General features: G+C 44.0%; 2 protein-coding genes across 2 annotated transcripts; one reads left to right on the forward strand and one right to left on the reverse strand.

Moving 5' to 3' along the window:
- Nucleotides 1–1,104: 1,104 nt before the first annotated feature.
- On the reverse strand, nucleotides 1,105–4,776 carry LOC141821854 (oligopeptide transporter 3-like). The gene is made up of 6 exons (XM_074709227.1): nucleotides 4,235–4,776; nucleotides 3,436–3,533; nucleotides 2,709–3,278; nucleotides 2,364–2,619; nucleotides 2,073–2,255; nucleotides 1,105–1,991 (listed from the first exon to the last, which is right to left on the reverse strand). The coding sequence occupies exons 1-6, from the start codon at nucleotides 4,730–4,732 to the stop codon at nucleotides 1,377–1,379; spliced, it is 2,220 nt and encodes a 739-aa protein (XP_074565328.1). The 5' UTR covers nucleotides 4,733–4,776; the 3' UTR covers nucleotides 1,105–1,376.
- A 7,620-nt stretch (nucleotides 4,777–12,396) lies between these two features.
- Nucleotides 12,397–14,151, forward strand: LOC141821664 (uncharacterized). The gene is made up of 3 exons (XM_074709025.1): nucleotides 12,397–13,012; nucleotides 13,110–13,553; nucleotides 13,646–14,151. The coding sequence occupies exons 1-3, from the start codon at nucleotides 12,397–12,399 to the stop codon at nucleotides 14,149–14,151; spliced, it is 1,566 nt and encodes a 521-aa protein (XP_074565126.1).
- The last annotated feature ends 223 nt before the right edge of the window (nucleotides 14,152–14,374 follow it).

Here is a 14,374-nt window from a genome sequence, read left to right on the forward strand (position 1 = left end):
ATTTCTTATGGAAAAACTAATTGAAGAGTAGTAGATCACATGATTATAATGATTGGGGAAATAAAAAGATGCATATGTTAAAAAAAAGTTTAATTTTTACGATAATTCTAGTCGAAGAACGAGAAAATAAAAATAAGTTCATAGAAATGATGGCTAATCAGCCATCTTGTTCTTAGACATATTGCCCACAACTTTGTAAAGACTTAAGAAGTCGAGGGAATTCGAAGTACTTATTGGAGGGTAGCTCGATTGTCCTAAGTACTTGACCTCTCGAATTTTCATTTGTTAGTTGTTCTCAATCAGATTTTGGAGTTGGCTTAACAGTTCTTCTTGGGCAGTTAGAAGCTATCCCAAAATGTTAAAGTTTGTAGTTTCAAAAGTTATGCAAAACTTACAGGCTTACCTTCTTGTTAGAAGAAATCATGGTGTCCATTGGCCCTGTTAATGAGACATGATGCATGGCTTCTCCCTCGGCCTTGTCTATGCTAGTTAAAAGGATACTAGGAGTGGTAGGAGAGCTAGAAGTACCAAAGCTAAAGGAAATGCTTGATATAGTACCAAGGTCAGGAATGGATAGCGGGGTCGATTCTTGAATTGACGATGGCTGTGAGAGCATCGGTGAGTTTGTAAGTGGAGGACTCAGGCTGGTCGAGAGGAACTAGTCCTACATATACATTGCTTTTGTGAACGCTCTCTTTTAGATAGGTGCAACGGCTCGTTAGAGTCATCAGAGAGGGTAGTATGGGGCATTTAAGAATAGTCAATCAGCTTATGACCTCTTTCTACTAGATTTGGTGGGAAGTCATGTGATGTTTAGATAGCACTCTCAATGAGAAAGAAATATGTGAAATATAATTGACACTATAATTCTCGTTAGATTTTTCCTTCTCTCCAAATTTAACTTAGCATCTAGAGGAGTCATACCAAGGTGCGCCTTGGCCTCTTTTTTAACCTCCAATTAATCTCTTTCAGAAAAATTGACTCGCCGTGACTCTATTTGCCCAATGTCAACCCGCTAGAAGTCGATCCAGTCATCCAGCAGAAGCCATCAAGAAACCAATTCAGTAGCAGCTGACTCAATAAACATCAAATAGAAGACGATCCGATCCGATGGGAGTTGACTCATCCATCGATATCAAACCGGATCAATCATAACAAAAATACTGATACAGCACAAGCGTAGCAACTAAAACCACCTCACTCAGTCACTCGTCTATAAAAAGCCACCAAGGATTCATCATCTGAACCCTCGCAGATCTGTTTCACGTTCCACGACAATCGATCTTCCATGGCGGAACGTGCTCACCCTGTGACCGCGGATGAGTTAGTTATGAGTGCCCGTATATCAGTGAATTCTTTTAGTTTAGATTTTATTGCTAGAAGACTGGACACCCTTTGACTGATATTCCAGGGGCAATCGGACATGTCGCCAAAGGACAGTGATCGAGCTCTGTGCCCCACCAGTTCAGACTGTGACCCTCGTTCTGGAGGGCAAAGAACAGCAGCACCCCCATGAAGGCCGTTCCGGCGTCCAAAGCTGCAGATAGCACGTAGTTGTACCTCTGCCACCAGCCCTTTCGATATCGGAAAACGAAGTAGTTGAAGACGGTGCCGGTGATGAGCCAGCTAGCTATGTTGGTTGGTGTCGCAGGCGGCATGCCGGCGAAGCCGTAAGATATGACGGGGATGTTGATGAGAGGGATCCATTTCTTCTCCGGGTACATTTTGCTCAACAGCCACACTGGGACTGGCAAGAGCGCTCCGACGAGGAACAGCCACACCAAGTTCCGGTAAAGCCCTCCGTGCCCGAAGAGGCGGGCGGGGCCTATCAGACCCCATATGACCGAAGCATCGAAGGTAACTCTGTACTTGGGACAGGTCCATGGGCTGTCGGGATGTAGAGATTCAACATCACAGATGTTTGCAATGTTCTCGAGCATCCACCAAGCCACTGCAAGGTTCACGACGCCAGCAACAAGAGTTCCGACGAGCTGAGAGGAATATTATAATTAACCATTCAATCTTTCTTCATTCGGTGAAAGAACAATTCGAGGAGTGGAGTTTCAAGTCACCTGAGCAGTGTACATGCACCTAGGTGGAATCTTCATGTAATGGCCAAGCTTCAGATCAGCAAGGAATGAAAGGGCATGGATGGTGCTGATCCTTCCATAGATCTTGAACAACAGATTAGCAATTGGTTTTCCGGGAAGGACATAACCAATCATGAACTGGGCAATGATATCAAATCCAGGTTGCTGCAAGAAATCACGCAAAGTGTGATTGGCAATGCCTTGATGATCAGCTATTTAAAGACACAAGATTTATGAGCATCAGCTCCAATGTTGTGGGAAGATTTTCTTTACCTGATTTGTGGTTGCTTGAATTACTCCAATGGGAAGTGTAACGAGCCAAGCCAGACCGAAAGCAAATATCATGCCCCACCATGGCAGCTGCACGTCGTGTTTCCAAATGAAGGACATCGCTAGTGATAATACAATGCTTCCTAGCAGCAAAACGAGGAACCACCACTGAGGAACTTGCTTGTATTTCTTCATCAGCTTAGCATGGATATCCAACTTTGCAGAGTGCATCGCTGACTTGCTTTGCCTCCAGATGTCACTGAAGAGAGAGAGAGAGACAGAGATGAAAAGTTCATCAAGAAAAACATCTGAAAGAAGAACAAAATCTAGAACAAAGCTATTAAGCACCTTCCATGGAAAAGGATGACATGGGTAATAGTCGCTGTGAATCTTGCAAATCCTGATCCGATGGAGAGTGCAAAAAGGGGACTAAGATAGAGCTTTCCGTAGCTCTCATATGCAGCAACATTCAGATCAAAATCCGGTGTCAATATCCTGGCAGTGTCATATTTATGGCCTGTCGTAGTGAAGAGCTGATTGGAGAATATCGGAAACTTCTGCGCGTCGAATGTGTTAAACTTCCAATAACACAAAGGAACTATTATGTAAATAAACATAATGAATCCAGCAGCCACATTGAGGATGGAGAACCATGGAGTCACGAGAGGACTCCCATGGTACGCAGAGATCCCTGCCCAGTCTAGTGTAAATGCACCGACGCCAAGCCCATGGTACGCTGATCCAATTTGCTGAGCAGTGATGCTGTGAGGCCACGCCCAACACATCCACGAGAAGAAGCTTAATATCGGCAAGAGGTAGCCGGGCAAGGTGTAGTACGCAAAGCTAGCAATGAAGAATATGAGAAAGAACTTCATCCGGCTTAGCTCTTTCGATTTCTCATCCTTCTCGTGTAAAGCTCTGCAATGTCAGTCGAAGAATACGTGAAGCTCGTAGCCAACAAGAATCACTTTGATTTTTTGAGCTTAGCGAATCAGCATAGACAGTGAATTGGCAACCATCCATGTGCGTTGGATAGAAAGGCATCTTAGGAACTCATTCCTGAGAAAGAAATTACCTGAAGAGGGAAACCTGAGCAAGGTTAGAAGGCCACCACATTTCAGCTGGCTCCACCAAATACTTCCTCATCATCCCTGCCCAGCCATAGCCTAATATCTAGAACCAAGAACCAGATGCAAAAGTAGATTAAGGTGAGGCCATGCGTCACCATGAAAACGGCATAGATGACTCTACTCTACACTACTGTTATTTGTGCCATTTAATATTCACGGAATTTAAATAAAAGAATCAAGTGACTGGAGAGTCTTCTTTAGTGAATGGCTGTGGGAAAATAAAACAAGATGATAGAAGATCGTAGTTTAGTAGGAGCCTCGGATATAGCGTTTCTATGTTTCTCCCTTGGCAAGAAAATATAAAGATAGATAGTTGTTTTAGGAAGTTCAAGACTCCAACAGATAGCAAAAGACTCAAATCATGTATGGACCAAATGAGGCAGGCGTCTCTTGGTGTTGGGTTTTCAGGAGAACCAAGAAAAGCAGCCACACTGATAGAAAAAGTGAAGATAAGACCTCGACAAAACCAGATACTGGGCAACGAATGGACAAGAAAACCAGAGAAGCATATGCCCTTTTTTTTTACAAGAAACTACAAATTACACTAAAATGTTCAGGTAAACAATTTTCCACAGAAAGAACAAGGGAAAGATTTTCTTGTTGCTAATCAGGTAAACAGATTGTGTGTTACAAGTGCCAACAAATTGGAGATTTCAGGCTAAAATATAAGGAAAAGATCGTCGAACAGAAAGGGGGGATTAATGAAAGGAAGGAGGAAAAAGGAGGAATTTCTTGCGTGCTAACCTGAGTCGTGAGCACAATAATGAGCGCGCAGAGGAAACTCAAACTCTGTCTGTAGTAGGCCTTCATCACCGTAATGGCGCCGATGGAATAGGCATCGCCTCCGCCGAAGGACACGCCGCAGTTGGCGAAGACGGTGATGATGACGTGCTCCTTGATGTTGAAAGGCCCGGGGTTGAGGTTGAATCCCCAGCCCCCGGGGAAGAGCCTTACCTCCCGGTGGGGCAGCACAGAGGCCATGAACTGGCCGATGGGCAGCACGGCGATCTGCATGAGGATGGCGGAGATGGTGAGCGGCTGCGTGCGGTAGGTGAAGAAGGTGTTGAGGAATATGAGAAGGCTGCAGGACGCCAGGCCGAGGAACCACGCGCGGAATGTCATCACGGGCAACGTCGTGTCGTCCGTCTCCGGCACCACTAGCGCCACCTCCTCCACCGGGCACCTCTCCACCGCCTCCTCCTCCTCCCCGGCCGGAGGGGCCCCGTTTCCCTTGGCAGCCATTGAAACGGCACAAATTCGCGAGAAAGAGAGAGAGAGAAGGGAGAAAAAGGTTAAATCTTGGAGTGAGGAAGGGAGAGAGGGAGGGAGGGAGATATATAGAGTGGCGGAGGGTGGGGATGTGGCAGCGGCAGCGGCCGAGCGTGGTGGTCACGAGGAGCGCGACGACCGCACGCGTTTGTCTTGGCTCGCGACGCCGGGGCGGCCAGGTAGTGCCCGTTCGGGCCCTCCGCTTGGCCCACGAAGCGATGACGTGGCGGTGCCACGGCGTCAGAACCACGTTGCGGCCGTTGCGCCCGCGAGTTCAACCTAGCGACGGCGTATCTCGGCGGGCCCCGAAGGTTTGACTTGCGTTTGCGGTGGTCCGTTGGGGCGTTCTGGGTCTTCTGGTGGAAAGGCGCCAAGCATGCACAAGCATCGTAAGACCACGCATGGCCATAGAGCTGAGATTCGAGCGTAGGTGGGGGATGGCAAGGCAATGCAATGCTGCATAGCATGTGGGTATTTAACTTTTAATTTATTTTATATGAGATAAGAACGATAGTTGGGATGGCATCTTTAACTTTCATTTACAATTGAATTACACCATTTCTTTTTTATTTTATTAGAAGTTATGTGAGTTTATATTGTTTGTCATCTAAGCAAGATACAACCAACAAATAGTTAGTCATTTGCAACTATAAAATAAACTTTACAATTTAACCTTGATAATGTATGTTGGGTGAAGAGAAAATGCTTAATGAGTTCATGGTGGAGGATGAGTATATATGATGATGACACTGAGGTTTTGGAAATGTTTTATGTAGTCATGAAGGAGAATGTAATTAAAGATGGTTGATGATGTAGGAGTACCACTTAAACACCATGGATTACAATGCATTTGATGTAGATGGAAAAAAATTTAGACTCGAATGACTCATCATTTCATAAGATAGCGACCCAAATAGTCAAATAGATATACATGAGGTCAATTGTATATTAGATACATATTGGATGAAGACGTTGAAATTGAGGATAGCACGGTGAAAGAACCTAAAGCTAAGGATCAACCAATGTGACTTTGATTAAGTTTAATAGTTCCAATAAAGGACCTAAAATGAAAGAGCAAACTTTTCCATTACATTTTCTTTCTATTATTATGAGAAACAATGCTTCTAATGTTACTATAGGAACTAGTTGACTGACTGTAAAAAATTTAAAGCAATTTAGTATATATCGGATAGGTGTAAGCTAGAGGAAGGGGGTGAATAGCTCTTTTCACGTCGATTCGGTTGCGTAATGAAAACTTGAAGTAAACTCGATAGCACATGCACAATACAAACACAATCGATTTTACTTGGTTTATCGCCTCTCAAGGCGGTTATGTCCAAGGTTTAGTTTTAACGACTACCACCACTAAATATTTTTCTTTTCAGATACCTTCCGAAAAAGAGAAGTCTCTTAATGAAAACTTCACTTTGAATGCTTTCTTGTTATTTTGGATTACCTCTTGATGGTAGAAAATGCAGCAATACTTCATTTCCAAACCCTCAAGTATCGGTCATAAAATTTCCTTGAAACTCTTCTTTTATAGTCATTATGTCAAGATTGATTTTCACTTATCAGTCGACTATTAATCATCATCAGTTGATTGCTCTATTAAATTTGACCGTTGCACTTATAAAATAGCTCTTAACAACTCTATTTGATTATTAACAATCAACTGTTACTGTTCATCAGTCGATTAATGCCTAAATAGTCGAATTTCACAACTGACTCAGAAATCTTATATTTGTTGCTATATTGCAATCAGTCGATTGATCGACTCAATTGATTAGCATCAATTGAGTTGACCAATCGATTTCATAACTTTCTATTTACTATAGTACTATTTTATATATGCTATAGTATCAATCGACTGATATTGTTCATCAATCGATTATTACTATATGAAAATAGTCAAGTGTCGATTATTTGAGTTTCTACTAAAATTCTATTGCTACAATAATAGTTAGACTACATTGTTCATCAATGATTGCACTGCAGCAAATCCTAATTGCTATAGCAACCTCTAATTATTGTAGTAAATATCAGTCGATTGATACTCTATTTTAGTCTTACCAAAGTTAAATTCTCATTTTACCTGGTATCTAATTAACCTCCACCTACTAGGGCTCCCTTGTTAAGACTCATGTCAGCTAGATGGGGTGAATAAATTCGATCGCTCCTCGTTTTGATCTTATGTTTGTCGTTTGAATGCACAGCAAAAATCTTGATTCAAACGTGACTCCACATGCATAACTCTTGAATTTTACTTGGTATCCGTCTCCTTGAGGCGACTAATCCAAAGGTCTACTTCGAGCTATATACCTCCACCATGAACTTCTCCTTTTTGAATACCTTCTGGCAGGAAAAATCTATCACAAGCTTGTTCTTCCAAGAGCACAATAATACAATAAGAAATAAGAATATAAATATAAATGAAAGCAAAACATCTTTATAAATGAGATCTTGCTTTGAATGTTTTGTTGTTGCTTGGAATAGTCTCTTGTTGGTCTGAAAATGCAGCAACATTTAGTCCTTAAATTCTCAAGAATTAGCTCCTTCTCCTTCAAGCAAAATCTTACTTATACGGTTGCTGTTAGGATTGATTTTCGCCTATCAGTCGACTGATTTAGTCAACGGTCAAATAACGACTTCTAAGCTTAATTTTATTGATTTTTTAAATATTAGTCGAATCGATTCATTTTTGTACGCTTTTGAAATAATATCAGTCGACTGATTACCCTGATCAGTCGAATTAATTTACTTCTGTTCAGTTTTAATCTAAATCAGTCGACTAATGCACATAATTAGTCGAATCAATTTGAGTGACAAGATACATCTCTGAACAAGCTCCATTTTACAACAAAGATCGTCTTGTTCTGATATCCAAGTCAAAAATTATGTCCTTTGGAAGTTTGCTCTATCATTTTCGGGTTTCCTTTGTATGACATCCGATCATCCTTGACCTATTAAGACATCTATTGACTAGCATTTGGTCAACCTTGGCCTGTAGGACTTCATCGTTGCCTGACATCCAATCAAACTTGATTTACTAGGGCTTTCTCGTTCTTTGACATCCGGTCAACCATGACCTGCCAGGATTTCATCGTTGCCTGACATCCGATCAACTTTGACTTGCCGAGACTTCCTCATTGCCTAGTATATGGTTGACCTTAACCTATTAGGACTCATTGTTGCCTAGCATCCGATCATTCTTGATTTGCTAGGACTTCAAATCACCAAGTGTTTGATCAACATTGACTCACTTGGACTTTCCTCTTGCCAACTTTTTTTGTTAGATTTCTGATCACCAAGTGTCCAGTCAACCTTGATCCACTTGAACTTTCTATCTCATGTCAAGTGATTGGTTCTCCATGTCCCACTTGGACTTCCCATTTCATGCTAAGAGTCCGATCTTCTATGATTCACTTGGACTTTCCACCGTCGAATATCCAATCAACCTGGACCTACTTGACACCTAACTAACATATTAATCAAATATCAAAATCCAACTCAAATTAAACCAAGTTTAATCAACCTTGACTTGAGGTCGATTGCACCAACATCCCTTTGCTAGACATCCAATCAACTTTGACTTGCCGAGATTTTTTGTTGCCCAAAATCTAGTCAACCTTGACTTGTCGAAACTTCACCATTGTCAAACATCTGGTCTTTCTTGACCTATTTGGACTTTTTAGTGAACAAAGTATACTTTCTCTGAACAAAGTATATAACAAAAATAAACCTTAGCACTCTTAGTGATAATATAAAAATATTAAACTACAAATTATATAAAGTTTGTCACTAACTTTAAAAAAATGTATAGTGTTCCATGTAGTTTATCGGTGCAATCGACTTCTTGTTAAGGTTAATCAGGTTGATTAAGCTCAGTCAACAAAGCTTAAGTTAATTCGAGTTGAATTTCAATGTTTAATCAATATGTTAGTTGGTTCAGTGAGACGTCAAATAAGTTAAGATTGATCAAATACTTAATAATCGATGAATATATTAGTTGACTAGAGCGAAGAGTCAAGTAGGTTAAATTTGATCAAATACTTGATAGTGAAGAAAAGTGAAGAAATCTAAGTGGATATATCACAATTGACCATACACTTGACTGTCAGAATCAAATAAAGAGTTGACATGAAACGTGAAATCCAAGTAGATTATGGTTGATCGAACACTTCGTGATAAGGAAAAGTTTTGGCAGGTCAAGTGTGATTAAATGATAAGTAGCGGTAAAGTCCTGGCATGCTAAGGTTGACTGGGTACTGAGCAACGATGAAGTCTCAACATATCAAGATTGATTGTATGTTAGGCAAAGAAGTCCAACAGATCAAGGGTGACTAGATGCTAGGTAACAGGAAGACCTGACAAGTCGATGTTGATCTGATTTTGGATAAAGAAAGTCTTAGTAGGTTGAAGTCAATCAAATACTAGACAAGGATGAGACCATAGAAAGTTGGGGTTGATCTATATTAATCATATGAGGAAGTTTCGAGGATATAAGGTCCCTTGGCATAAGGGTATTTGATGTAAATAATGTTTAGGATTAGGATTTCTATTATACTATTTAGGATTTTTGCTACAATGTTTTGGGCTTAGGGTTTCTGCTATAATGTTCAAAGTTTAGGATTTCTTTTATATATAGGATTTAAGTTTTTGCTACAATGTTTCTGAATAGTATAGTCAATTAATGAATAATAACAATCGAATATTATGATAGCAAACAGAAAGTTGAGAAATCAATTAATCAACTCGATTGATGTTGATCACTCTAGTTGGGCAATCGATAGTGAATTGTTACTATAGCAAGTAGAAAGTTAGAAAATTGATTGATAAACTCAATTGATAGGGCGATCGATTGTTGTTACTATTGCAAATAGAAATTTTGAAACTCGGTTGATCAACTAGATTGATGTTGATCAATTGAGTTGGGCAGTTGATTATTAGCATTGTAGCAGCGAATATAAGGTTTTTGAGTCCACTACGGTACTCGACTATTTGGGCATCAATCGATTGATGAATAATAACAGTTGATGGTTCATGGTTAAATTAGATTTTGTAAGAACTATTTCATAGATGCAACAGTCGAATTCAATAGAGCAATCAACTAATAGACGAAAATTAACCTTGACTTGAAGACTATAAAAGAAAATTTTTGTAGTTGACTTTTAGAGATTTTCGAGGATAGTACTATGTGCATTTCCAGACTTTAGGATGCATTCTAAAACAAGCGCTTAAAGGAATAATATTCCTTTCATGCAAATCATTTCATTTACATTATTCATTTGTATTCTTATTTTATTTTTATATTACTTGTATAAAGACAAGAATTGTAAAAGATTTCTCCGTTTCTAAAAGGTATTCAATAAGAAGAGAACTAGCGATGATTTCGCTAAGACAATAGATCATGGACTAAGAATCAGAAGTTTCGAACCAAATTAAATTAGATTATTATGCATGTATTTTACTGTGTTGTTAGGGGTGTATACGTCCCGCCGGGTTAGTCGAATCAGGTGGAGGGTAGTCGGTGTGGGGTCCCCGAACCAGGAGTAGGGACCGAGCCGAGCCCTGCGCGACCGAGCCGAGCCCTACGCGACCGAGACGAGCCCTATGCCTGGGATCGGTTGAAGGAATCAAGCCGAATCTCCCGAGACCGCTAGGCCGCACCCGTCCTAAGTATCGAGTTGAAGCCCCACGAGGGTTATCCTGATGGAACACCGGTGTCGAGCGGAAGCCAGCCCATTCGGCTCGGACAATTCCTATATCGACCCCCACCTCTTCGCACCACTTCATCGAGAACTTCTCGATACTCCCTCTCCCTGGAAGCGTCAATGTATGGCCCGGAGGGAGCCAGTCGGGCCCCTTGCCACCTAGATCATTCACCCCACACCCAGAGAGGGTCCACTCGGCTCGAGCCCTTTGAGGAAGTAAGGGTCCACCTGGGCCGAACCGAATCACTTCCCTTCCTTTCTCCTTGTCATTAACCCCTCCTGATCACGAAAAACACCACTTCCCTATCATACGGTTATGAATGTCCTCCTCTACATCCCCTGTTTATCATCATAGCAAATCTTCGATAGATACCAAAGCAGACTTCCTTAAATGTTAATCAGTGATGGGATATTAGTGTTGGCCATACCCTGTCTTTCTGCCACATTCATAACGGCGATGGGACTTCAGTCACATCCTTGATGTGACTCTACTTCACTAAACCATATAAAAGGTCAGTTGGTTCTCGAAGAGAGGTATGCCATCTCAGTTCTCCTACTCCCCCCTCTACATCTTCCTTTCTCTTTCTGAACTGACTTAAGCATCGGAGTGGTCGCGCTAGGACACTCCTGGCCTTCCACCTAACCTTCCTCTTGTGCGCAGATGCTGCTCTCACGTTTTCCTATCCTCTTCATCCTAGCAGTCTTGGTGTTGAAGAAGACGGTCGAAGCTTCCTGGTGCAAATCTCAACAGGAACATATTTTGGCATCGTCTGTGGGAACTTAAACAATCCTGCCTTGAGATATGTCGACGGATGAACCTCCTCGACCTCAACTCTGTTGGGTTGCAAAGGTGCAAACATAGTCTCACATCTAAAACACATGGGAAAGATCATGAGTTTAAAAGGATGGAAAGTATCTCCATTGGCATAGGCCTTTGGGGAGAGCCTAAGAACAAAACCATGAGGGCTTAGGCTCAAAGTGGACAATATCATGTCATTGTGGAGATACAGACATCCTTGGGGACCCTACAATTGGTATCAGAGCGAGGCCGCTCTTCACCGGACTAACCGCCGGATGAGCCATGATCCGGATCTAACCATGTGGGTTGAACCTTAAAAACAAAGGAAGTAGGGACTCCCGTGTTTGAATCAAGAGGACCAGACACCGAGCAGGAAGTCCTAGTAGGTCGGGTGGACCGAGGGGTAGGAAGTCCTGGTTGCGACTGGGCATGAAGTCCTAGTAGGTCAGGGTGGACCGAGGGGCAGGAAGTCCTGGTTGTGGCTGGGCAGGAAGTCCTAGTAGGTCAGGGTGGACCGAGGGGCAGGAAGTCCTGATGGGTCAAAGATTCAGACATCAAACGGAGGCTTTCCGTTTGAGGGGGGGGTCTGTGGTTCTTTGTTTGAGGGGGGGATTGTTGGGTTGCAAAGGTGCAAACATAGTCCCACATCTAAAACACATGGGAAAGATCATGAGTTTAAAAGGATGAAAAGTATCTCCATTGGTATGAGACCTTTTGGGGAGAGACTAAGAACAAAACCATGAGAGCTTAGACCCAAAGTGGACAATATCATGCCATTGTGGAGATACAGACATCCTTGGGGACCCTACAAACTCCTCACCATGACTCAAGAAGACTTTGATCGCGCAGTGACCCTAGCAGTTCAAGCCATTTCGCGCAATCAACAAGAAGCTCCAGCCCAACCTCCTCCGGCCCCTACCAGGCCGGCAGAGGCCCCTACTAGGCCGGCGGAGGTTCACACCATGCCTCCTCGGCGTTTGTTCACACCCGTGGAAGCGCCGCGCGCTCCCTCTAGAGACCACCACCACCAGAAGTGGATTATTATGATGCTTCCATGGAGTCTGCAGCTGACCAGATTCCTATCCGAGACCCGGCTCGAGGAAAAGGGCCAGAGATAGGAGAGGGAAATGGGGCGAATGGAACTCTCCTTCACCCGCCGTATCCTTGACGAGGAGCTTCCCAAACATTTCAGGACCCCCCAATTCCTTGATTACAATGGGTCAAATGACCTGGAAGACCATTTGGGGAGGTTCGAGAACGCAGCAATACTTCATCAATATACCGATGCTATTAAGTGTCGGGTATTTCTCACAACGTTGGTCGGATCTGCCCTGTGGTGGTTCAGCCAACTGCCACCGTCCTCCATCAGTTCCTTTGCCGACTTCAAGGAGGTCTTCCTGCGGCACTTCGCCACCAGTCGCATATATCACAAAACCACCATGGATTTGTTCGCCACCAAGCAGAGGCCTCGAGAATCGTTGAAGGAGTTTGTACATCGCTTCAATCAGGTGGCGCAGGAAGTAGCAACAGCCTCCTCAGAGGTTCTTGTGAGTGCCTTTTCACAAGGCTTGATAGATGGAGACTTCTTCCGATCTTTAATCAAGAAGCCTCTTACCAACTTTGATGCACTCCAAAGCCGAGCCATCAAGTATATTCATGTGGAGGAAGCCCAGTCGGCTCGGCGTAAAGAAGATCCCCACCAGCAAGGAGGATCTAGTCGTAATCCTCCGACCGTCTCCCGAAGTGAGAAGAGACCTCCGCCCCAACCACTTCGGAGGCCCGAATCGGATCCCCCCGCAGCCCCCAAGACGCATCACCGATCAATCCATGCTGTGGCCAGTCAGCCAGAGCAGGCCACTGGTGGGTGTCGATGGTTGCCTCGCTTTTGCTCCTACCATCAATCCCCGAATCATGCTACTGAGGAATGCCACCAGTATGCCCGCGAGTTACGAAGGGTCGCTAAACAGCGTAGTCAAAGAGCTCCTCCTCCTCCCCGGCATCAACGTTCCCCCGCTCGGAGGACCACTCAGGAGGACCGACCCCCCTCTGTACGGCCCCCTCGAACTCGAGACCGTTCTCCCCGATGGTCAGTTCCACCTCCGCAAAGGGAAGCTCCCCGTGAGCCTCAAGCTCCTCGACGTAACAACACTATTGAGGATAACAGCAACAATGCTCCGCATGGGAGATCCTTATGATCAGGAGGAGCCACCGATGGAGATTCGCACCGAGCCAGAAAGGCTCATGCCCGACAGCTCGAGGTGCACGGAGTTAGCAGTGGCCGAGCGTTGGAGGGACCCATCATAGGGTTTAGGCCACAGGATTTAGAGGGTGTCAAGACACCTCATGATGATGCCTTGGTAATCCGGGCAACTATAGCCAACTACAATATCGCCCGGGTTTTCGTGGACACCGACAGCTCGGTCAACATAATCTTCAAGGCTGCCTTCGCCCAAATGCAAATAGATGTGGCCGAACTCCAGCCCATGGCCACCTCACTCTTCGGCTTCACCGGAAATGAGGTTCAACCTTTGGGCCAGATCACACTAGCGATTTCTCTGGGTGAGGAACCACAGAGGAGGACTCGGCGCGTGCCCTTCGTCATCGTCGACGCCCCTTCAACTTACAATGTCATCCTGGGAAGACCTACCTTAAATGCCTTCTCGGATGTTGTCTCCACATATCATCAAAAGATGAAGTTCCCAGTGGGAGATCAAGTCGGGGAGGCCAGAGGAGATCAGTTGGCATCCCGACGGTGTTACATTGACATGGTACGCATCGAAGCCAAGAAGAACCGGAGGAGCAGACGAAGAAGACGAAGAACAGACGGAGACAAGAGGCGAGGAAGAGAAAATCGCGTGGTCGCCACACGGACGACGGGTTAGGCTATATATCCGATACCCTAACCTCGCAGGACCGTCCGATCAGACTGCGGAACGAGAGCGGGAATGCTTAACTGTCGTTCGATGGGCTCTATTTCCTAAACTGATCGTCGATGCCATAATGACGATTCACCCGTCCCATCGGACATCCCGCTAGCACGCTCCCATTAAGGATGCATTGGGAAAGGGTCCGCCACGTCACCTGTGTATCAGACCGTTATGGGCT

This window comes from Curcuma longa, chromosome 2 (assembly GCF_044706935.1).
Source record: "Curcuma longa cultivar G26 ecotype Majalengka, Jawa Barat chromosome 2, ITB_CL_G26_1.1, whole genome shotgun sequence".
NCBI lineage: Eukaryota > Viridiplantae > Streptophyta > Magnoliopsida > Zingiberales > Zingiberaceae > Curcuma > Curcuma longa.

Excerpts from the sequence above, each read along its gene's own strand:
- LOC141821854 (XM_074709227.1), bottom strand. The coding sequence starts at position 4,732 with ATGGCTGCCAAGGGAAACGGGGCCCCTCCGGCCGGGGAGGAGGAGGAG. Across the intron at positions 3,534-4,234 it reads TTATTGTGCTCACGACTCAG|ATATTAGGCTATGGCTGGGC; the intron begins GTTAGCACGCAA and ends TCTTGGTTCTAG. Across the intron at positions 2,256-2,363 it reads TTCAAGCAACCACAAATCAG|CAACCTGGATTTGATATCAT; the intron begins GTAAAGAAAATC and ends GATTTCTTGCAG.
- LOC141821664 (XM_074709025.1), top strand. The coding sequence starts at position 12,397 with ATGGGGCGAATGGAACTCTCCTTCACCCGCCGTATCCTTGACGAGGAG. Across the intron at positions 13,013-13,109 it reads TCCTCCGACCGTCTCCCGAA|TCAGCCAGAGCAGGCCACTG; the intron begins GTGAGAAGAGAC and ends TGCTGTGGCCAG. Across the intron at positions 13,554-13,645 it reads GGAGTTAGCAGTGGCCGAGC|CCAACTACAATATCGCCCGG; the intron begins GTTGGAGGGACC and ends GGGCAACTATAG.